A 20,335-nucleotide genomic window follows, 5' to 3' on the forward strand; every position below is an offset into this window, starting at 1 on the left:
CCAGAGAAGGGCAACGAAGTTGGTGAGGACTTTGGAACACAGCCCTGTGAGGAGAGACTGAGGGAGCTGGGGTTGCTTAGCCTGGAGAGGAGGAGACTCAGGGCAGACCTTATAGCTCTCTACAACTACCTGAAGGGAAGTTGTAGACAGGCAGAGGTTGGTCTCTTCTCCCAGGCAGCACCAGAACAAGAGGACACAGTCTCAGGCTGCACCAGGGGAGGTTTAGGCTGGATGTTAGGAAGAAGTTCTACACAGAGAGAGCAATTGCCCATTGGAATGGGCTGCCCAGGGAGGTGGTGGAGTCACCATCATTGGAGGTGTTCAGGAGGAGACTTGATGGGGTGCTTGGTGCCATGGGTTAGTTGTTTAGGTGGTGTTGGATTGGTTGTTGGGTTGGACACAATGATCTTGAAGGTCTCTTCCAACCTGGATGATTATTTTTAGTAGTAGTAGTAGTATTATCATTATTACAGCACAGGAGGTTCCACCTCAACATGAGGAGGAACTTCTTCACTGTAAGGGAACCCTGGAGCAGGCTGCCCAGAGAGATTGTGGAGTCTCCTTCTCTGAAGACTTTCCAGCCCTGTCTGGATGTGTTCCTGTGTGACCTGTGCTGGATTCTGTGGTCCTACTCCGGCAGTGGGGTTAGACTGGAAGATCTCCAGAGGTCCCTTCCAACCCCTAACATCCTGTGATCCTTTTGTGACCTCAGTAGAGCAGGTATAATAACATGAGCTGGGTTAAACCCAGTGTTGGAGTCTGTCTGTGTGCAGGAAGAAATGTAATAAATAATTAAGCTCCTTAATGGAACCAGAACTCTGAAACGAGAGCAGCTTCCACCCAAAACAGACATCTGAGACACAGGCAGCAGAGAGATTTCTCTGCATCTGTTACTGCAACACAGATATGAGTAGACAGAGGGGGGAGGAGGGAAGGGGGCACAAAAAGAAATATACAGAAACAGAAAGTGAACTTTAAAGAAGGTGAGAAGACAGCCTGGGTAAAAGCACAAGCCAAAGGGGTTTTTGCTCACAGCAGCTGAATTTGTCAGCTAAGTAACTTTTTTTTCCCCCCTCCTGTTTTCATGGGGGAAAAAAAAAAAAGAAGAAAAAAAGGAAAAAAAAATGAAAGGAAAAAAAAGATTTTGTGCATTCCTCATAAATAAAGAAGTTTAGGTTAAATACTCACAGCCCAAATATCTCTTTCTTCCACTGTTAGGAACTGACTAGCACAACACATGATTTGACTAGCCTCCAGGGTCACAAAGAAGAAGAATGTTTGCATTCAGTTGTCACAGTGGTAAAGGAAAATGGAATTGGATTGTGAATTTAGCACAAATTTGGGTGCAGGATCTAAATGTTGGGCACTGATGCAGCTTTCACTGCACTGCTGCACACTCACACAGCCACACTCCTGCGCAAAACCTGCCCCAGAAGCTGTTCTTGCACTTCACCTTGTCAGAGGATTTGAGGCTTGCATTATGAAAATTCACTTGAAGAAGCAGCAAGCATCAAGAAAAGTCATTTTCTAACAGCTCCCAGGAGCAAGCCTTAAAACAATCCCCAAGTAAACAGCAAATACTAAACAAGACTGAAAGCTGCTCAGGAGGGGGAAGGATTTGAACCCAAACCCTGCGATAGCAATAAAACAATACCGTGGAAGTTCCGAGATGGGAGCTCTTGAGGATGGTGCTTTGGACTCATTTAGGACAGGATCCTAGAACTGTGAGAAAATGCTGTATCTGCTTGTGTTTAAGGCAGCAAGATTGCATCTGAGTCACAGATCAGGGTGCCCAAGGCAATATATTAGTATCTGTCCTGTCTCAGATTACAGAATGATATACAGGCTGAGAGTTTAAGACCAAAAGGCAGAGGGGTTCGCACTGCTACTATATGAAGGAAAGGATCAAATTAGGAAACTTAAGATGTGCCATCTCCCTGTCCAGCATAAATCCAACATGATCAGGCCTCTGGGGAAACAAACATGACTCAAAAAGGTCTCTAATATCCCTACACTGATCTTGCAACTGGCTAAGCAAATAATCTTTACCCAGACCAAAGCATCACTGAGAAATGACAACAGCGTAATTACTGTATAACCATATGCCCCCCAAAAGCCTTTTGCTGCTTCTCCTGCTTCCCATTGTCATTTTAAAGATGTTTCCCATTGAATGCTGTTCTGAAAAGCAGACCCATAAAGCTGCTTTCCAAATAAGTACCCTTGAAGCCATCAGGGGCTGGGAGGAGTTCAACAGCTGTCTACTTTGATTTTGAACAGTTTACTGCAGAACTACTCCCAGATCCGTTGATCAGTTCCAAGGAACATGAAAACGTGGCTCTGAGGATTATTTCATCAGTATCTTTAGAACCCCTGCTTTACATGCTAGCATGTGTACATTTATTTCTCCTTTCGTGGCCAAGTTTTAGCTAGATTGGATTTTCTTCATCCAATCTACATAGGAAACTACTCTATAGAGAGATCAAGTGTTAGAGGTCACTGATGTAACCTCTCCTCTCTGCTAACACCATTTATTAACTCAGGAAATGCCAGGCAATTATTTAGGTAGGGAAAGCTTCAGATTGAACTCATTTCTAAGTGCTCATTTTTTGTACCCCGGCGTGTCAATAGGAGGCTGCACTAAGGAAGGCTTTTGTGCTCCTTTCACTTACCTCTGACTGACTCTCTGGTTTGGAATACATTGAACACTCCTAAATGTTTGATTTTTCTCTTTCCCACCACTGCAGTGAGCTGAGCACTGAGCTTAAAATCTGTAATGTAGGATTTGGTAGGTGGAAGTGTTCAAGAAGACAGAAAATGCCCTGTGAATCCCCAGGTGTGAATCCCCAGATGGGGAACTAGGTTACCTGATGGATCTGCATCAAACAAAACTGGAGAAGTCAGAGAATCATAGAATTGTTAGGGTTGGAAGGGACCTCAAGGATCAGCCAGTTCCAACCCCCCACCACCACCCTACAGCAGGTTGCTCACAGCCACATCCAGCCTGGCTGCAAAAACCTCCAGGCATGAGGCTTCCACCACCTCCCTGGGCAACCTGTGCCAGCCTCTCACCATCCTCATGGGGAAGAAATTCTTCCTAACATCCAATCTGAATCTACCCACTTCTAGTTTTGCTCCAGAGGACTAACACCTGCTACCACAAAAAGAGAGTCAATCATGAACATTACAAAGGCCTGCAGTGATAGGACAAGGGGCAATGGCTTCAAACTAGAAAAGAGTAGATTCAGATCGGAGGCTTGACAGCGTGCTGGGCAACCTGATCTAGTTGAAGATGCCTCTGCTGACTGCAGAGGGGTTAGACTGGATGACCTTTGGAGGTCTGTGGTGGGTTGAAGATTAGATACCATTAAAGGAATACTACACCAAGAGGACACAGTCTCAAGCTGTGCCAGGGGAAGTTTAGGCTGGAGATGAGGAGAAAGTTCTTCACTGAGGGAGTTGTTAGCCATTGGGATGTGCTGCCCAGGGAGGTGGTGGAGTCACCATCCCTGGAGGTGTTCAAGAGGGGACTGGATGAGGCACTTGGTGCCATGGTTTAGTCATGAGGTCTGTGGTGGCAGGTTGGACTTGATGATCTTTGAGGTCTCTTCCAACCTTGGTGATACTGTGATGCTGTGACTGCTGATATGGCATAGCCTGTCAGTTGTGTTCAGACCTGGGCAAGGGAAGCATCAAGCTGGTGACTCCAGAGGTTCACTCATTCTGGCCAGGAGGAACTTAGCATTGTTTAGGACTGTTTAGTTTGAAACAGAGGAGGCTGAGGTCTCTTCCAACCTTGGTGATTCTGTGATTCTGGGTTGGACTTGATGATCTTTGAGGTCTCTTCTAACCTTGGTGATTCTGTGATCAAACAATCTGCTCATGTGTAACATGACAGTAAATGAAGCAGTAAAACTCAAACCTAAAAACTGAATATGAAAGTTAAAGGAGGGTTCCACCCACAAGGAAGGAGAAAGTCTGCAACTCAACTTTCTCTGGAAGCTGAAAATAAAGATTCCCTTGGCTCACCATCTTTAAAAGCAGAGCACTGGCATGCAGTTGCTACTTGAGCTATTGCCCTGTGCAAAGGAGAAAATTAAACTGCCTTCAGTTTGCTTTAGATTATTCCTTTCAGATAAGAAGAAGAACAATGCAATCTCTTCAGATGGCAGAAACAAAGTGATGAAGAAAGTGATGAAATGCTTTTTTGGATTATTTTCTTCCTTTCTTCCCAACATTGGTTCCTCCCTCAAGCAAGTTTAAATATTTTTATCATTGGTTGTGACATCCCATTAAAAAAAAAAAAGAGTAAATCTCTGCACAAGGAAGGACTCGGTGTTCTGCTCTGCAGACAAGCCAAAGCCTTGGCACAGAGCTAACAGTGGTCAGAAATCTTTCTCCAGAAAAGTTTTCCACAGGAAAACTGCAATTTTTCCCAGCAAAGAGACCAGCACCAACCTCTCCACAACCTCCCACAAGTGAGTGGGAGTGGCCCAGAGAGTGGTGGTGAATGGTGCCACAGCCAGCTGGCGGCCAGGCACCAGTGGTGTCCCCCAGGGATCAGTGCTGGGCCCCATCCTCTTTAACATCTTCATTGATGATATGGATGAGGGGGTTGAGTCAGTCATCAGCAAGTTTGCAGATGACACCATGTTGGTCAGTTAGAGGGTAGAAAGGCTCTGCAGAGGGACCTCGACCGACTGGACAGATGGGCAGAGGCCAATGGGATGGCATTCAACAAGTCCAAGTGCCAGGGGCTGCACTTTGGCCACAGCAACCCCATGCAGAGCTACAGGCTGGGGGCAGAGTGGCTGAGAGCTGCCAAACAGAGAGGGACCTGGGGGTGCTGATTGACAGCTGCCTAAACATGAGCCAGCAGTGTGCCCAGGTGGCCAAGAAGGCCAAGGGCATCCTGGCCTGTATTAGGAATAGTGTGGCCAGCAGGAGCAGGGAAGTCATTGTGCCCTGTACTCTGCATTGGTTAGGCCACACCTTGAGTCCGGTGTCCAGTTCTGGGCCCCTCAGTTTAAGAAGGACATTGAGAGACTTGAAGGTGTCCAGAGAAGGGCAACAAGGCTGGGGAGAGGCCTTGAGCACAGCCCTGTGAGGAGAGGCTGAGGGAGCTGGGGTTGCTTAGCCTGGAGAAGAGAAGGCTCAGGGGTGACCTCATTGCCCTTTACAACTACCTGAAAGGTAATTGTAGACAGGAGGGGGTTGGTCTCTTCTCCCAGGCAACCAGCACCAGAACAAGAGGACACAGTCTCAAGCTGCGCCAGGGGAGGTTTAGACTCGAGGTGAGGAGAAAGTTCTTCACCGAGCGAGTCGTTCGTCATGGGAATGTGCTGCCCAGGGAGGTGGTGGAGTCACCGTCCCTGGAGGTGTTCAAGAGGAGATTGGATGTGGCACTTGGTGCCATGGGCTAGTCGTGAGGTCTGTGGAGACAGGTTGGACTTGATGATCCTTGGGGTCTCTTCCAACCTTAGTGATACTGTGGGACTGTGATCCTCTCAGGGAGCTGGAGACAGTTGTGAGGTCTGCCCTCAACCTCCTCAGGTTCACACTAACCATCCCCAGCTCCTTCAGTCCCTCCTCATTAGATTTACTCTCCAGGCCCATCACAGCTTCCTTGCCCTGGCTCCAGCACCTCCACATCTCTGTTGTGCTGAGTGCCCAAAACTGGACACAGCATTCGAGGTGTGGCCTCCCCAGAGCTGATTCCCTGGGGACAGTCACCCTCCTGCTTCTGCTGGATTTCCCTCAGCCCTGCTTTGCTGTCCTGCTGTGCCAGGCTCACGTGAGCATACTTGGCAGTGGTGGAAAAGGTCCTCTGTCCCTCAGCACCTTTCTCCTGTTTGCCACCACTTCATGCTGCATCTTTCTGGTTGTTTATCCCCCTCCTGTAAACCACCACTGAAGGGTTCCAGCATCCTGGGACACCCAGCCATGGCTACCTCAGAATCACAGAGGCACAGAATGCATCAGCTTGGAAGGGACTCTCAATGCTCATCTTGTGAAGCCTCCCTGCAGGGAAAATGGAGATAAAATCACAGAATGGTTTGGGTTGGAAGGGATCTTAAAGGTCATCAAGTTGCAGCCCCCTGCCATGGGCAGGGACACCTCCAACTAGAGCAGGCTGCCCAGAGTCCTGTCCAGCCTCACCTTGAATGTCTGTAGGGATGGAGCCTCCACCACCTGCCTGGGCAGCCTGTGCCAGTCTCTCCCCACCCTCCCTGTGCACAACTCCCTCCTGATGACCAACCTAACCCTGCCCTGCTCTATTTCCAAACCACTGCCCCTGGGCCTATTCCCACAGCCCCTTCTGAACAGTCCCTCCCCAGCCTGCCTGCAGCTCCCCTGCAGAGATGGAAATGTGGCTCTCAGCTCTGCCTGGAGCCTTCCCTTCTGCAGGCTGCACAGTCCCAACTCTGCCAGCCTGGACCCACAGCAGAGCTTCTGCAGCCCTCTGAGCATCTTGGTGGCCTCCTCTGGAGCCTCTCCAGCAGCTCCAGGTTTTTCCTGTGTTGGTGTCCCCTCAGCTGGACACAGCCCTGCAGGGGAGGTCTCCCCAGAGCAGAGCAGAGGGGCAGGATCCTCTCTCTCCATCTCTGGCCACACTGCTTTGGATGCAGCCCAGGCTGCCCTTGGCCTTCTGTGTTGCCAGTGCCCACTGCTGGCTCCTGCCCAGTTTCTCCCTCTCAGCACCCCAAGTCCTCCTCTGCAGGGCTGCTCTCAGTCTCATCACCCCCAGCCTGGACTGGTACCTAGGGCTGCCCCAACCCAGCTGCCACATCATGGTGTCCACCGTGCAGACCATGACAGCCACAGGCAAGGCTGTGCTGAGCTGCTATGGAAGTGGAGGGAAGCAGGAATTCTCCATTTACAGCCTCCTCTCACCTCCTGCCCAGCTGCAGCCTCAGAAGGCACATCTGAGATGTCTCAGGTGTGCTGCAAGAAGCAGCATCCTGCTGTTAGACTCACAGAAACATTCAGGTTGGAGCAGATCCTCAGGAGCACCAAGTCCAACCCCTGACCTCACAGGAAAGTCAAAATGAGGCCTCACTGCCTAGACTACTCTCCTCAGCTTCATTACTGCATTGCTGAGAACAGGGAAACTGGGGAGAGCTTTGCAGGCTGGCAAAGGATGAAGATACACAGTGGAGACAGGGATTTCTCCTGCTCTCTCTAGCTTACCCAGCAACAGCTATGACAAAAGAGGAAGAGGAAGGAAAATCTGAGTGCTCAGCCTCAAGAAAGCTATTTAGAAGGCCAAATTTGCTGCATAGAGGAAAAAATGAAATCACTAAAAGCCACCCAAGTATGCAGAGCTACAAAACTTCTTCATTTATTCCCCATCAACAGTGCCATGGTTTTGTTGTCAACACTGTGGATGGATTTCCTTCTCTGTGGGGGGTAGGGTAGGGTAGGGTAGGGTAGGGTAGGGTAGGGTAGGGTGGGGTAGGGTGGGGTAGGGTGGGGTAGGGTGGGGTAGGGTGGGGTAGGGTGGGGTAGGGTGGGGTAGGGTGGGGTAGGGTGGGGTAGGGTGGGGTAGGGTAGGATGGGATAGGATGGGATAGGATGGGATAGGATGGGATAGGATAGGATAGGATAGGATAGGATAGGATAGGATAGGATAGGATAGGATAGGATAGGATAGGATAGGATAGGATAGGATAGGATAGGATAGGATAGGATAGGATAGGATAGGATAGGATAGGATAGGATAGACCAAACCAGACCAGACCAGACCAGACCAGGGTGGAAGAGACCTTTGAGATCATCGAGTCCAACCTATCACCCAACACCATCTAATCAACTCAACCATGGCACCAAGTGCCTCATCCAGTCCCTCCACCACCTCCCTGGGCAGCACATTCCAATAGCAAATCTCTCTTTCTGGGAAGAGTTTCTTCCTCACCTCCAGCCTAAACCTCCTCTGGCACAGCTTGAGCCTGTGTCCTCTTGCTCTGGTGCTGGGTGCCTGGGAGAAGAGACCAACCCCCTCCTGGCTACAACCTCCCTTAAGGTAGTTGTAGACAGCAGTAAGGTCTCCCCGGAGCCTCCTCTTCTCCAGGCTAAGCAACCCCAGCTCCCTCAGCCTCTCCTCACAGGGCTGTGCTCCAGACCCCTCCCCAGCTTTGTTGCCCTTCTCTGGACACCTTCCAGCAACTCAACATCTTTCCTAAACTGAGGGGCCCAGAACTGGACACAGGACTCAAGGTTTTGTTCCCATCTGTGTGTCAATTCTACACAAAACACAAGAGAAGCAATGTGGACTTTCTGCAAAAGCCAGCAGAAGGAGTCATGGGTTTGTTTTTCCTGTGTATCCTGAAGAGGGAATTGAGTGTGAATCAATACAGCCAAGGTGGGGAGAAAGATCCAGAGGAGGAGAAGAACCTTTGTCAGGGTGTTCAATTCTCCAGTAAGACAAGAACCTGTCAGTGCTGGCATTACAGCCTCACAGAATGGCAGGGGCTGAAGTGGGCCTCTGGAGATCACGTCAAACCCCCCTGCCTAAGCAGGATCACCTACAGAAGGTCACACAAGAACACATCCAGATGGGTTTGGAATGCCTCCAGAGATGGAGACTCCACAACCTCTCTGGGCAGCCTGCTCCAGTGCACTGGCACCCTCACAGTAGAGAAGTTCCTCCTTATGTTTAGATGGAACTTCTTATGTTTAAATTTGTGCCTGATAGCCCTTGTCCTGTCACTGGGCACCACTGCAAAAAGCCTGACCCTGTTCTCCTGACACACACCTCTCAAATCTTTGTAAGCACTGATGAGATCCTCCCCCCTCAGTCTTCTCTTGTCCAAATTGTCTCAGTCTTTCCTCATCAGAGAGATGTTTCACTCCCCTCTGCATCTTTGCAGCCCTTTTTTGTACCCTCTCCAGGCTGAAAAAGCAGCTGCTGGGCAGCAGCAGGGCAGCAGCACCATTTCAGGACCAAATATCAAATCATGGGAGAGACCATTTGCTGAGGACATTTCTGTATGAGGAGATCACTCAGCAGAGGCACAGCAGCCTTGGCAGTCCTGTGCCAGCAAGCAGCAAAGAGAGTCTGTGGCTCTTCTCTTCCCATAGTCCCCACACACCTGCTCGGCAGATGAGGCTGCAGATCCTGCCAAGAACGTGGCAGCACAGAGTGAAAAAGCACCTGCTTCATCCACCTACAGAAGCATTTAAGCTCAGCATTGCATCCAAGAAGCATGAAAAGGGAGTCAAAGGTGTAAATTTGTTCTGAGGTGGATGAGGAGGACTCCTACTCCTATTTTTGCACCTCTCAGGAAAGCAGCACCTGTTTAAAATCAGCCTACTCTGACCAGCAAGCAGGCTGCAGGCTGCGTTTCTGACAGCCCTTCTGCAGCAGGGCTGGCATGATGGCCTCTCCCCACTATGGAACACTCCTGGCCTCTGCTTGCTGAAGTGATGACCTGTGAATTCCCAGCCCCAGCTAGAGAGATGCAGCAGAAATCCCCTCTGCCACATCCTGACCCAGCTGAAATCTGAAATCCTTGCATTAGCTACTTAGGCACCGCAGCGATAGGCACAGTATGGATTAGATTTGAACGCTGTAGAGAAGATTTTTTTCCACCAGAAAATCCCCTGGGATCTCTCTCTCCAAGCAGCATTAAATTTAGGTCCACTGCAACAGTAACCAGGAGTTGGAAAAATGTGTCAGCCTATCTTCAAGTTTTATGGCAGATTATGATTTATAATGCATCTACTCCTATGGGGATGGCAAAGTTGCTGCTGAAATGGAACTCAGCCTATCTGCATCTCTGTTACTCTCTGACTCTTGGGTGACTGAAAAGCAAGCCTTCCAAACTGCCAAATGAAAGTGCCTGTCTTTCCCTTAAAAAGGTTAAAAATGGTTTCCTGCCCAATCTTGGTTCTCTATCTTTTCTGCCACGTCACCCCTGTTAATTAACCTCATTTGCCTAAACCCAGGCAGAATGTCCTCATTTGGAAGGAATCCAGGAGCAGGTCTCTGGCAAACCACTTCAGTAACGTTTTATAAATCAAGCTAAGGGTTTCAAAATGTTATACAAGTTTAATTCCCAATTTATTTCTACTCTAATTCCTCCAATCACTCACTCCACAATGAAATGTCACATTAATGTCATTTCAGCTACCCTGCTGCTTTCACTTGAGTCTATAGATGGCCCATTCCAAGCTCTGCAAAACCAAAATTGCCTTTCTATTGGTATATTTCTGCAGTGCAGCCTTGATGTGGCCCCTGAACCAGTAGAGGTTGGGGACTGACCTGTTGGAGAACAGAGGAGAGGGACCTGGAGGACTGAAGGATGCCCATGAGCCAGCAATGGGCTTTTGTGGCCAAGAAGGCCAAGGGCATCCTGGGGTGAATTAGAAGGGCTGTGCTTAGTAGGTTGAGAGAGGCTCTCCTGCCTCTCTACTCTACCCTGGTGAGGCCACATTTGGAATACTGTGTCCAGTTCAGGGCCCCTCAGTCCAAGAAGGCCCTCAGGGAGCTGCTTGAGAGAGTCCAGCACAGAGCCACAAAGCTGCTGCAGGCAGTGGAACATCTCCCTGTGAGGACAGGCTGAGGGAGCTGGGGCTTGGAGACTGAAGCAGAGGAGCCTGAGGGCTGCCCTCATTGCTGGGGATAAAGATGTGCAGGGCAGTGTGGGGAGGAAAGAGCCAGATCTGCTCAGGGATGTCCAAGGACAGGACAAGGGGCACTGGGGGCGAGCTGGCACAGAGGAGGTTGCATGGGAACATAAGGGAAAACTTTTTCACTGTGAGGGTGCTGGAAACCTGGCTGCCCAGGGGGGTTGTGGAGTCTCCTTCTCTGGAGACATTCAAAACCTGCCTGGATGTGTTCCTGTGTGACCTGCTCTGGGTGACACTGCTCTGGAAGGGGGATTGGACTGGATGAGCTTTTGAGGTCCCTTCCAACCTCTAATGTCCTTCGAGTCTGTGATTAGCACATTGTTTAAGTCAAAACATTTCCTCACAAGCTCTCCTGAGAGTTCAGCACAGTGATTTGGGGGTTTTTGTTATGAACATTTTCCTTTGTTTGAAAAAAAGCAAAAAGAAAAAGACTGCATTAGAAAAATGCAGACTGAGACACAATCCATCCTGGGGATTTCAAAGTGTGCTCACTTCTCAGACTGGGTGTACCATAGAATCAACCAGGTTGGAAAAGACCTCAGAGATCATCAAGTCCAACCTGTTACCTAATACCCAACACCTCCTGACAACTAAACCATGGCTCCAAGTGCCACATCCAAGCCTTTGTTGAACACCTCCAGGGACAGGAACTTCACCACCTCCCTGGGCAGCACATCCCAATGGACAATCACTCTCTCTGTGAACAACTTTCTCCTCACCTCCAGCCTAAACCTCCCCTGGCACAGCTTGAGACTGTGTCCTCTTGTTCTGGTGCTGGTTGCCTGGGAGAAGAGACCAACCCCCACCTGGCTACAGCCACCTTTCAGGGAGTTGTAGACAGCAATGAGGTCTCCCCTGAGCCTCTTCTTCTCCAGGCTAAACACCCTCAGCTCCCTCAGCCTCTCCTCACAGGGCTGTGCTCCAGACCCCTCCCCAGCTTTGTTGCCCTTCTCTGGACACCTTCCAGCATCTCAACATCTTTCCTAAACTGAGGGGCCCAGAACTGGACACAGTACTCAAGGTATGGCCTAACCAGTGCTGAGCACTTCCCTGCTCCTGCTGGCAACACTATTTCTGATACAGACCAGGATGCCATCAGCCTTCTTGGCCACCTGGGCACACTGCTGGCTCTTGTTCAGCTGCTGTCAACCAGTAAAAAAAAAAAGCATATGAAAAAGTGGCAATGTGTGGTGGCCAGAAAGCCAGAGGCATCCATCAGGCTGCAATTCTCATGAGCAGCAATGACAATTTGTAACTTCATTCATATTACTCCTACTTAACACTCACAATTCCACTGAGACCATGAAGGGCAGGGTTGCCTGCCTGCATTAAGCATATTGCATTCTTAAGCCCCTGGAGGCAGCTGGGCTGTACTTTGCTGTTGTACTGCCTGTTCACGTGGTTTAGGCTATATTCAGTAAACCTGAAGTGTGTTGTGAGTGGTACTGTGTAGCCCAGTTCTCTTTAATATCTGTTTTGATGATCTGGATGAGGAGACTGAGTGCTCCCTCAACCAGTTTGCAGGTGACACTAAGCTGGAAGACAGTGTTGATCTGCTTGAGGGGAGGAAGGCTCCACAGAGGGACTTGCACAGGCTGGATTGGTGGGCTGAGGCTAATGGTATGAGATTCCAGAAGGCCAAGTGCCTCCCTTCCACTGTGGGGTCACAAAACCACTACAAATGTTTCAGGCTTAAGGCAGAGTGGCTGAACACCTGCCCAGAGAAAGGCCTGGGGGTGATGATCAACAGCAGCTGACCATGAGCTGCTGTCTGCCTAGGTGGCCAAGAAGGCCAACAGCATCCTGGCCTGGCTCAGGACCCGTGTGACCAGCAGGACCAGGGAAGTCATTGTTCCCCTGTACTGGTGAGGACATCTTGAGTACTGAGTTCAGATTTGGTGCACACACTTCCAGAAGGACATTGAGGTCCTGGAGTGAGTCCAGAGAAGGGCAACAAAGCTGGGGAAGGGTCTGGAGAACAGGGCTGGTGAGGAGCAGCTGAGGGAACTGGGGGTGTTAAATCTGGAGAAAAGGAGGCTAAAGAAAAACCTGGCTCTCTACAGCTCACTGACAGGAGGTTGGAGCCAGGTGGGTGTTGGTTTCCTCTCCCTAATAACAAGTGACAGAACAAGAGGAAATGGTCTCCAGTTGCAGTAGGGGAGGTTTAGGTAGGACATTAGAAGAAACTTAACTTCAAGTGCTCTCAGCCACTGGCACAGGCTGCCCAGGGAGGTGGTCAAATGCCCATCCCTGGAGGTGTTTCAAGGAGGCAGAGATGTGGTGCTGAGGGCCATGGGTTAGCCCCAGTGTCAGTGAGTTAGAGGATGGTTGGACTCAATGATCTTACAGGCCTTTTCCAACCAAAACTCTTCTATGAGTGCATGACCATCAGAAACATGCTCACTGCTGCCAGTAAGTGCCTTCAGAAGCCATTAAAGTTGCTGGGTGTTTTTCCCTTCAGCATCAACCATTCCATAAAGCCACTGCCACCCCCCGACTGCAGGGGCTGCTCTGTAGGATTTGTCTGTTCTGCAACCACAGTGCAATGTCACTGGATTCAGTGATTCCTTCTTACACTCCTGCATTTCTACTGTGTTTCCCTGGACTGATGAATGCACTGGCAGGCTTGAAATGTGTATTTAACAAACACTGCAAGCACAATTGTCAAGATTCTCAAAGTGAGCAGTTCTTGAAGCAGCTATGGTGATAAACTCTGGATGATAAACCCAGCCAAGTAAATCAGGCAGGCAATCCAGCATCTTTTCAAACATCTTGTTCAAGTTGGGTCACATTCTGTCACAAAGTTGAGCTAAAAACTCCCTGTGACTGTAACATTTTACCTTGCTCTGAAGTTGTGTTAATCCTTTTGCAAATACACTGTCAATTGTGGCTGGCATCTGCTGATAAAGAGCGTTGGAGAGGTCTTTCTTAGCAGCTCCTTTGTACTTCACCTACAGGGGGAGAAAAAGGTGACACACAAGGCACAAATGCAGACACAGTCATTGTGCTGCCTGGACTCTTTTTGCTATTAAACAACATGGTCTGGACCATGAGAACTGCAAAAATCTAATCTTGCCATAAACTTTCAAATCAAAAAGCCTTTGAAGCAGTTTAGGTGGATGGAAGCACACTGTGTTGGGTTAGGAACTGGCTGGAAGGCCGAGCCCAGAGAGTGGTGGTGAATGGTGCCACAGCCAGCTGGCAGCCAGGCACCAGTGGTGTGCCCCAAGGATCAGTGCTGGGCCTCATGCTCTTTAACATCTTTATTGATGATCTGGATGAGGGCACTGAGTCCATCATCAGTAAATTTGCTGATGACACCAAGTTGGGGGCAGGAGTTGATCTGCTGGAGGGTGGAGAGGCTCTGCAGAGGGACCTGGACAGGCTGGACAGATGGGCAGAGGCCAAGGGCAGGAGATTGAACACATCCAAGTGCCAGGTTCTGCACATTGGCCACAACAACCCCAGGCAGTGCTACAGGCTGGGGGCAGAGTGGCTGAGAGCAGCCAGGCAGAGAGGGACCTGGGGGTACTGGTCAATGGTAGGCTGAACATGAGCCTGCAGTGTGTCCAGGCAGCCAGGAGGACCAATGGCATCCTGGTCTGCATCAGGAACAGTGTGGCCAGCAGGAGCAGGGAGGTCATTGTGCCCTGTACACTGCACTGGTTAGGCTGCACCTCGAGTCCTGTGTCCAGTTCTGGGCTCCTCAGTTTAGGAAGGAGGTTGACTTGCTGGAGGGTGTCCAGAGAAGGGCAACAAAGTTGGTGAGGGGCTTGGAACACAGCCCTGTGAGGAGAGACTGAGGGAGCTGGGGTTGCTTAGCCTGGAGAAGAGGAAACTCAGGAGTGACCTTATTGCTCTCTACAACTACCTGAAGGGAGGTTGTAGCCAGGTGGGGGTTGGTCTCTTCTCCCAGGCAACCAGCACCAGAACAAGAGGACAGAGTCTCAAGCTTTACCAAGGGAGGTTTAGGCTGGAGGTTAGGAGGAAGTTCTACACAGAGAGAGTGATTGCCCATTGGAATGGGCTGCCTGAGGAGATGGTGGAGTCACCATCACTGGAGGTGTTCAGGAGGAGACTTGATAGGGTGCTTGGTGCCATGGTTTAGTTGATTAGGTGGTGTTGGATGATAGGTTGGACAGGATGATCTTCCTACCTGGTTTATTCCATTCCATTCCATTCTATTCCATTCTATTCTATGTGCCTCATTCACAAACTATCTTCTGATTCAATTCAGTAATTTCAGGGAAAGAATCCAATGAGGCAAGTGAGGCAGTTAGTTTTCTGACCTTTCTAAATCATTTCCAAACCCCAAATTGGCTTTTCCTTTCTGTTTCCCCAAAATCTGCACAATGAGAGCAACGAGAATAGATCAGTAACAATTAGAGGCAATTAAGAGTAAGTGGAAGAGGAGAGGAACATTGACATTAGCATGTCTGCCATCATTTCTACTTCATCTTTTCATATTACAAACTCATTTTTAAATTGCTTATTATTAATTCCCTGCTTTCTCCAGTGTTCATTTCCTCATCAAAGGGGTTTATGAGACAAGCCAGAATCATAGCTCAAAATCTGACAGGTTTTTGCTTCAGATCTAGTTCACAGGCTCACAGGATGTTAGGGGCTGGAAGGGACCTCTGAAGATCAGTGAGTCCAACCCCCCTGCCAGAGCAGGACCAGAGAATCCAGCCCAGGTCACACAGGAACACATCCAGACAGGCTCCAGAGAAGGAGGCTCCACAAACCTCTCTGGGCAGCCTGTTCCAGTGCTCTGTGACCCTTACAGTGAAGAAGTTATTCCTCATGTTGAGGTGGAAACTCCTATGCTGTAGTTTATATCCATTGCCTCTTGTCCTATCCTGGGGCACAAGTGAGCAGAGCCTGTCCCTGTCCCTTCCTTCCCTACCCCCAGGCCTCAGATATTTATAAACATTTATTAGATCTCCTCTCAGCCTTCTCCTCTCCAGGGCTCTCAGCCTCTCCTCCCCAGGCAGTACTCCAGTCCCTTCAGCATCCTTGTAGTCCTCCCTTGGACTCTCTCCAGCAGATCCCTGTCCCTCCTGAACTGGGGAGCCCAGAACTGGATGCAATATTCCAGGTGAGGTCTCAGCAGGGCAGAGTAGAGGGGGAGGAGAACTTCCCTGGCTCTGCTGGACACACTCCTCTGAATGCAGCCCAGGATCCCATTGGCCTCTTTGGCCCCCAGGGCACATTGCTGTCCCATGGAGAGCTTGTAGGTTGTTTTGGTTTGGGTTTTTCCAAATCCACAAAGCAATAATATCAAGTATTGCTGTGGAAGTACTTATAAATATCAAAGAGATATGAAATGCTGCTGTCTAATGACATTAATTTACTGTGCAGCTGCTCATTAGAGACCAGTTCTCAGCACGTATCTACGGGTAGATATGTATCAGTGATTTGCTGCAGCATTTGGTGCTGTTTCCCTAAACAGAGGGCTCTTTTTCACTGGCACAGGCATGCTGTTAGGAATTCCAGTGCTCAAGTTTTGCAGGAACAGGTTATGGGACACTAGAGGTCAGTAATTTGCAATATAACCCATCCATCACACCCCTGGCACAAGGTAATGCTGCAGTAAGCAAGCAGAGCTCTCAGCAGAGTGATAACACACAACACAGGGGGCTACAGGATTGAATTATCTTTGTATCTCTAAATCTTTGACTAATAACTAGCAGCTTTTCTTTGGAATCAGAGGGATTTAATAAACACTCACTCTGTGCAACCATGTACTAGGCTGTATCCAACACAGTGAGAGCAGCAGGACAGGGAGGTGGTTCTGCCTCTCTGCTCGGCTCTCAGAAACCCCCAGCTGGAGTACTGTGTCTAGTTCTGGTGCTCAAAGCACAAGAAGACATCAGACTGTTGGAAAGGGCCCAGAGGAGGCCACAGAGATGATCAGAGGGCTGGAGAACCTCTCCTGTGAGAACAGAAAAGGATGAGCACCCAGTCTGGTGGTCACAAGGGTACAAGCTGCTCTCCCAAGGTCATCTTAGGCCCAGACTGCAAGCCCCATAAAACCACTGTGCACATAACCTGTGCAGATGTACACCAACAATCCACCCTCACAAAGAGCAGTTCATGCAAAGGTTCTGAATCCAAGGGAGGGGATTCTCCCCCTCTGCTCCTCTCTGGGGAGACCCCACTTGGAGCACTCTGTCCAGTTCTGGAGCCTCTATTACAGGAAGGCTCTGGAGGTGCTGGAAGGTGTCCAAAGAAGGGCCACAAGGATGAGCAGAGGACTGGAGCACCTCTCCCATGAGGACAGGGTGAGGGAGTTGGGGCTTTTCAGCCTGGAGAAGAGAAGGCTCTGAGGAGACCTTACGAGCTGCATTCCAATATCTGAAGGGGACCTACAGGATGTCTTGGGAAGGACTGCTTAGAAGGGCCTGTGGGGATAGGACAAGGGGCAACAGTTTGAAACTGGAACAAGGGAGATTTAGGTTGGACATCAGAAGGAAGAGACATTTAAGGTCAAACTTGATGGGGCCCTGAGCAACCTGATGTCCCTGCTGACTGTAGGTGGGGGGTGGAGAAGATCACCCTCAAGGGTCTTTTTCAACCTGATGCCTTCTGTGATTCTGTGGGGATTCAACCCTCTCCCTGGGAAGCTTATTCCAAAGAATCCCAGTGACACTGAAAGGCAGGACAAGGGGCAATGGGTGGAGGCTGAGGCATAGGAAATTCCATGGGAACACGATGAAACATGTTCTATGGGAACACGGTGAGGGCGACAGAGGCCTGGCACAGGCTGCCCAGGGGGGTTGTGGAGTCTCCTTCTCTGGAGATACTCAAAACCTGCCTGGATGTGTTCCTGTGTGACCTGCTCTAGGTGCTCCTGCTCTGGCACAGAGGCATTAGACTGGACGATCTTTCGAGGTCCCTTCCAATCCCTGACGTTCTGTGATTCTGTAACCCTTTTCCTATTCCTCATTTTATCCATCCATACAACTGAGATACCTGGAACTGCCTCAGAGCCATTCCTAAAAGACCTTGGAATCCTAAAATAAGGACACAGCATAACTCCAAGTGATTGTTACTCACATATACAGCGTGCACTAATTACAACACTTCACAGTATCACCAAGGTTGGAAGAGACCTCAAAGATCATCAAGTCCAACCTGTCACCACAGACCTCATGACTAGACCATGGCACCAAGTGCCACATCCAATCCCCTCTTGAACACCTCCAGGGAAGGTGACTCCACCACCTCCCTGGGCAGCACATTCCAATGGCTCAGTGAAGAACTTTCTCCTCACCTCAAGCCTAAACTTTCCCTGGTGCAGCTTGAGACTGTGTCCTCTTGTTCTGGTGCTGGTTGCCTGAGAACAGACCAACTCCCTCCTGGCTACAACCCTCCCCTCAGGTAGTTGCAGACAGCAATAAGGTCTCCCCTGAGCCTCCTCTTCTCCAGGCTAAATAATCCCAGCTAAGTTACTCCAGCTTTAAACAGAGCTGCTAGTTGAAATACTCCATCCTTCTCCTTCTGAATCCCACCTGAGAGAATCTTCAACTGAGAGAGTCTGTGGCATGGATAAGAAGCACAGAGAATCCTTCAGCCTTTTAAGGGCTTACCTCAGAAAGAAAAGCTCCCAGACTTTTCACATGTTTTAGCTGCGGGGTGTCAGGCACAGAGATGCACTTGCCTTTAGATTTCTTGAACTCTTCTTTATAAGGTATCTACAAAGAGGAGAGGGAGGAGAAAAAGGAGGCAAATGTTTAATTGTTCTTTTTCAAAGAGCAGCAAAACAAGCAATGGCTTTTTTGGGGGGGTTCATTTCATTTATAGATACTCTGCTGGGTGGCCTGCAAATACCTCAGGCTGGATCATATCAAGCTCTACAGGGGAACACCTCATCCTCACACACAGTACCAGGGCTATGGAAAAGTCACAGAACTCTTTAAATAATAAAGATGAAAATGCCATGATTTTTCTCTACACCTACCTCACATTTTCCCCACTGCTCTAGCTGTCCTAGTATCAAAGAAGAGAAAGGCAAATCAAATAACTGATCTCCTTGATCCTTGATCTCAAAGATGAAATTGTTAAACCAACTTCTAACACACACACCTAGCAAGGACAGGATCTGTGTGACACAATCAAATGCCCCTTTAGGAAGCCAAGAGTCGCATGAATAAATTCAGAAGGCCACTGCCTAAAAGCAGCCCAAGACTCATGACATGCAAGTAATGAAAGGATTTCCATGAGACCAAACCCCTTTTCAACAGAGCCAGTTCAATCATGGCTGTGCACCTGATTGCTTTTTTTAAACCTCCAACCTTTTACCTACCACAGGGCAAGCAATGCAGGCAGCTATTATAATCACACAACTGCTGATGAGCTGCTTGCCATGAGGGTAGAGGAACGCTGGAACAGGTTACCCAGGGAGGTGGTCGAGGCCCCATCCCTGGAGATATTCAAGGTGAAGCTCGAAAGGGCTCTGGGCAACCTGATCTAGTCTTACTGGCAAGGGGGTTGGACTACCTGGCCTTTGGAGGTCCCTTCCAACCCAGACCATAGAATCATAGAATTGTTAGGATTGGAAGGGACCTCAAGGATCATCCGGTACCAACCCCGCTGCCATGGCCAGGGCCACCTCACACTACAATAGGTTGCTCACAGCCACCTCCAGCCTGGCTGCAAACACCTCCAGGCAGGAGGCTTCCACCACCTCCCTGGGCAACCTGTGCCAGGCTCTCACCACCCTCATGGGGAACAACTTCTTCCCAACATCCAATCTGAATCTACCCATTTCTGTTTTGCTCCATTCCTCCCAGTCCTATCCCTCCCTGACACCCTCAAAAGTCCCTCCCCAGCTTTCTTGTAGCCCCCTTCAGATACTGGAAGGCCATAAGAAGGTCTTCTCAGAGCCTACTCTAGACTGAACAGCCCTAACTCCCTCAGCCTGTCTTCATTCTGTGACTCTATGTGACCATTCTGTGATTCTTTCAAGTAGTGAGACTGCAAGAAGGACAAAACCATGGCCACAGTGAATGTGTGAAGACTTTAATTATGTAAGAAATGCAATAAGAATTATGGTGGCCAGCCTGCTCCAGTGTGGGGTGTCCCTGCCCATGGCAGGGGGGCTGGAACTAGATGATCCTTGTGGTCCCTTCCAACCCTGACTGATACTATAGAACAGAACAGAACAGAACAGAACAGAACAGAATAGAACAGAACAGAACAGAACAGAACAGAACAGAACAGAATAGAATAGAATAGAATAGAATAGAATAGAATAGAATAGAATAGAATAGAATAGACCAGACCAGGTTGGAAGAGACCTTCAAGATCATCGTGTCCAACCTATCAACCAATCCAACCTATGATACTATGAATTCTGATGAGATGGCCTAAATAAGCCCTAAAGATAGACACTTGCATGGGTAGCCTTACATGTTTTAGTGAAATTCATTTCTTTGAACATGGAATAGTTTAGCTCAATGCCAATTGAATTATTTAGTATTAGGCTTTCATGGTTCTTATCCACTGCCGATCCTCTAACCTCATTTTCACGTTCTGCACGACAGCAGCTTGCATTTCTGCACTCCAGACTTGCTGACAAGCACTGACAGAAGCAATATGATCTGCATCTGAGCATTACAGAAATATGCAGCCTTAATTTCCTCTGTCTCTGAATCCTTAATGGATATCACAAGTTGTAGTCAACGCTCCTCTGCAGGGACTG

General features: G+C 49.2%; 2 protein-coding genes across 3 annotated transcripts in view; both read right to left on the minus strand.

Annotated features, from left to right (window-relative positions):
* The window catches only part of LOC128898288 (LIM zinc-binding domain-containing Nebulette), a 343,259-nt gene that overhangs the window by 107,624 nt on the left and 215,300 nt on the right, over positions 1-20,335 (minus strand). The window lies entirely within an intron of this gene.
* The window catches only part of LOC104307956 (nebulette), a 94,252-nt gene that overhangs the window by 64,991 nt on the left and 8,926 nt on the right, over positions 1-20,335 (minus strand). For both annotated transcript variants that reach the window (XR_008462793.1, XM_054171208.1), the window contains exons 4-5: positions 18,222-18,326; positions 13,470-13,580 (exon numbers count right to left, since the gene is read on the minus strand). Coding sequence is in view for 1 of the 2 variants with exons in the window: in XM_054171208.1 (XP_054027183.1) it covers positions 13,470-13,580; positions 18,222-18,326 (216 nt within the window). In the remaining variant the exon portion in view is untranslated. The remainder of the gene's footprint in view (positions 1-13,469; positions 13,581-18,221; positions 18,327-20,335) is intronic.

Source organism: Dryobates pubescens, chromosome 21, assembly GCF_014839835.1.
Source record: "Dryobates pubescens isolate bDryPub1 chromosome 21, bDryPub1.pri, whole genome shotgun sequence".
NCBI classification, from domain to species: domain Eukaryota; kingdom Metazoa; phylum Chordata; class Aves; order Piciformes; family Picidae; genus Dryobates; species Dryobates pubescens.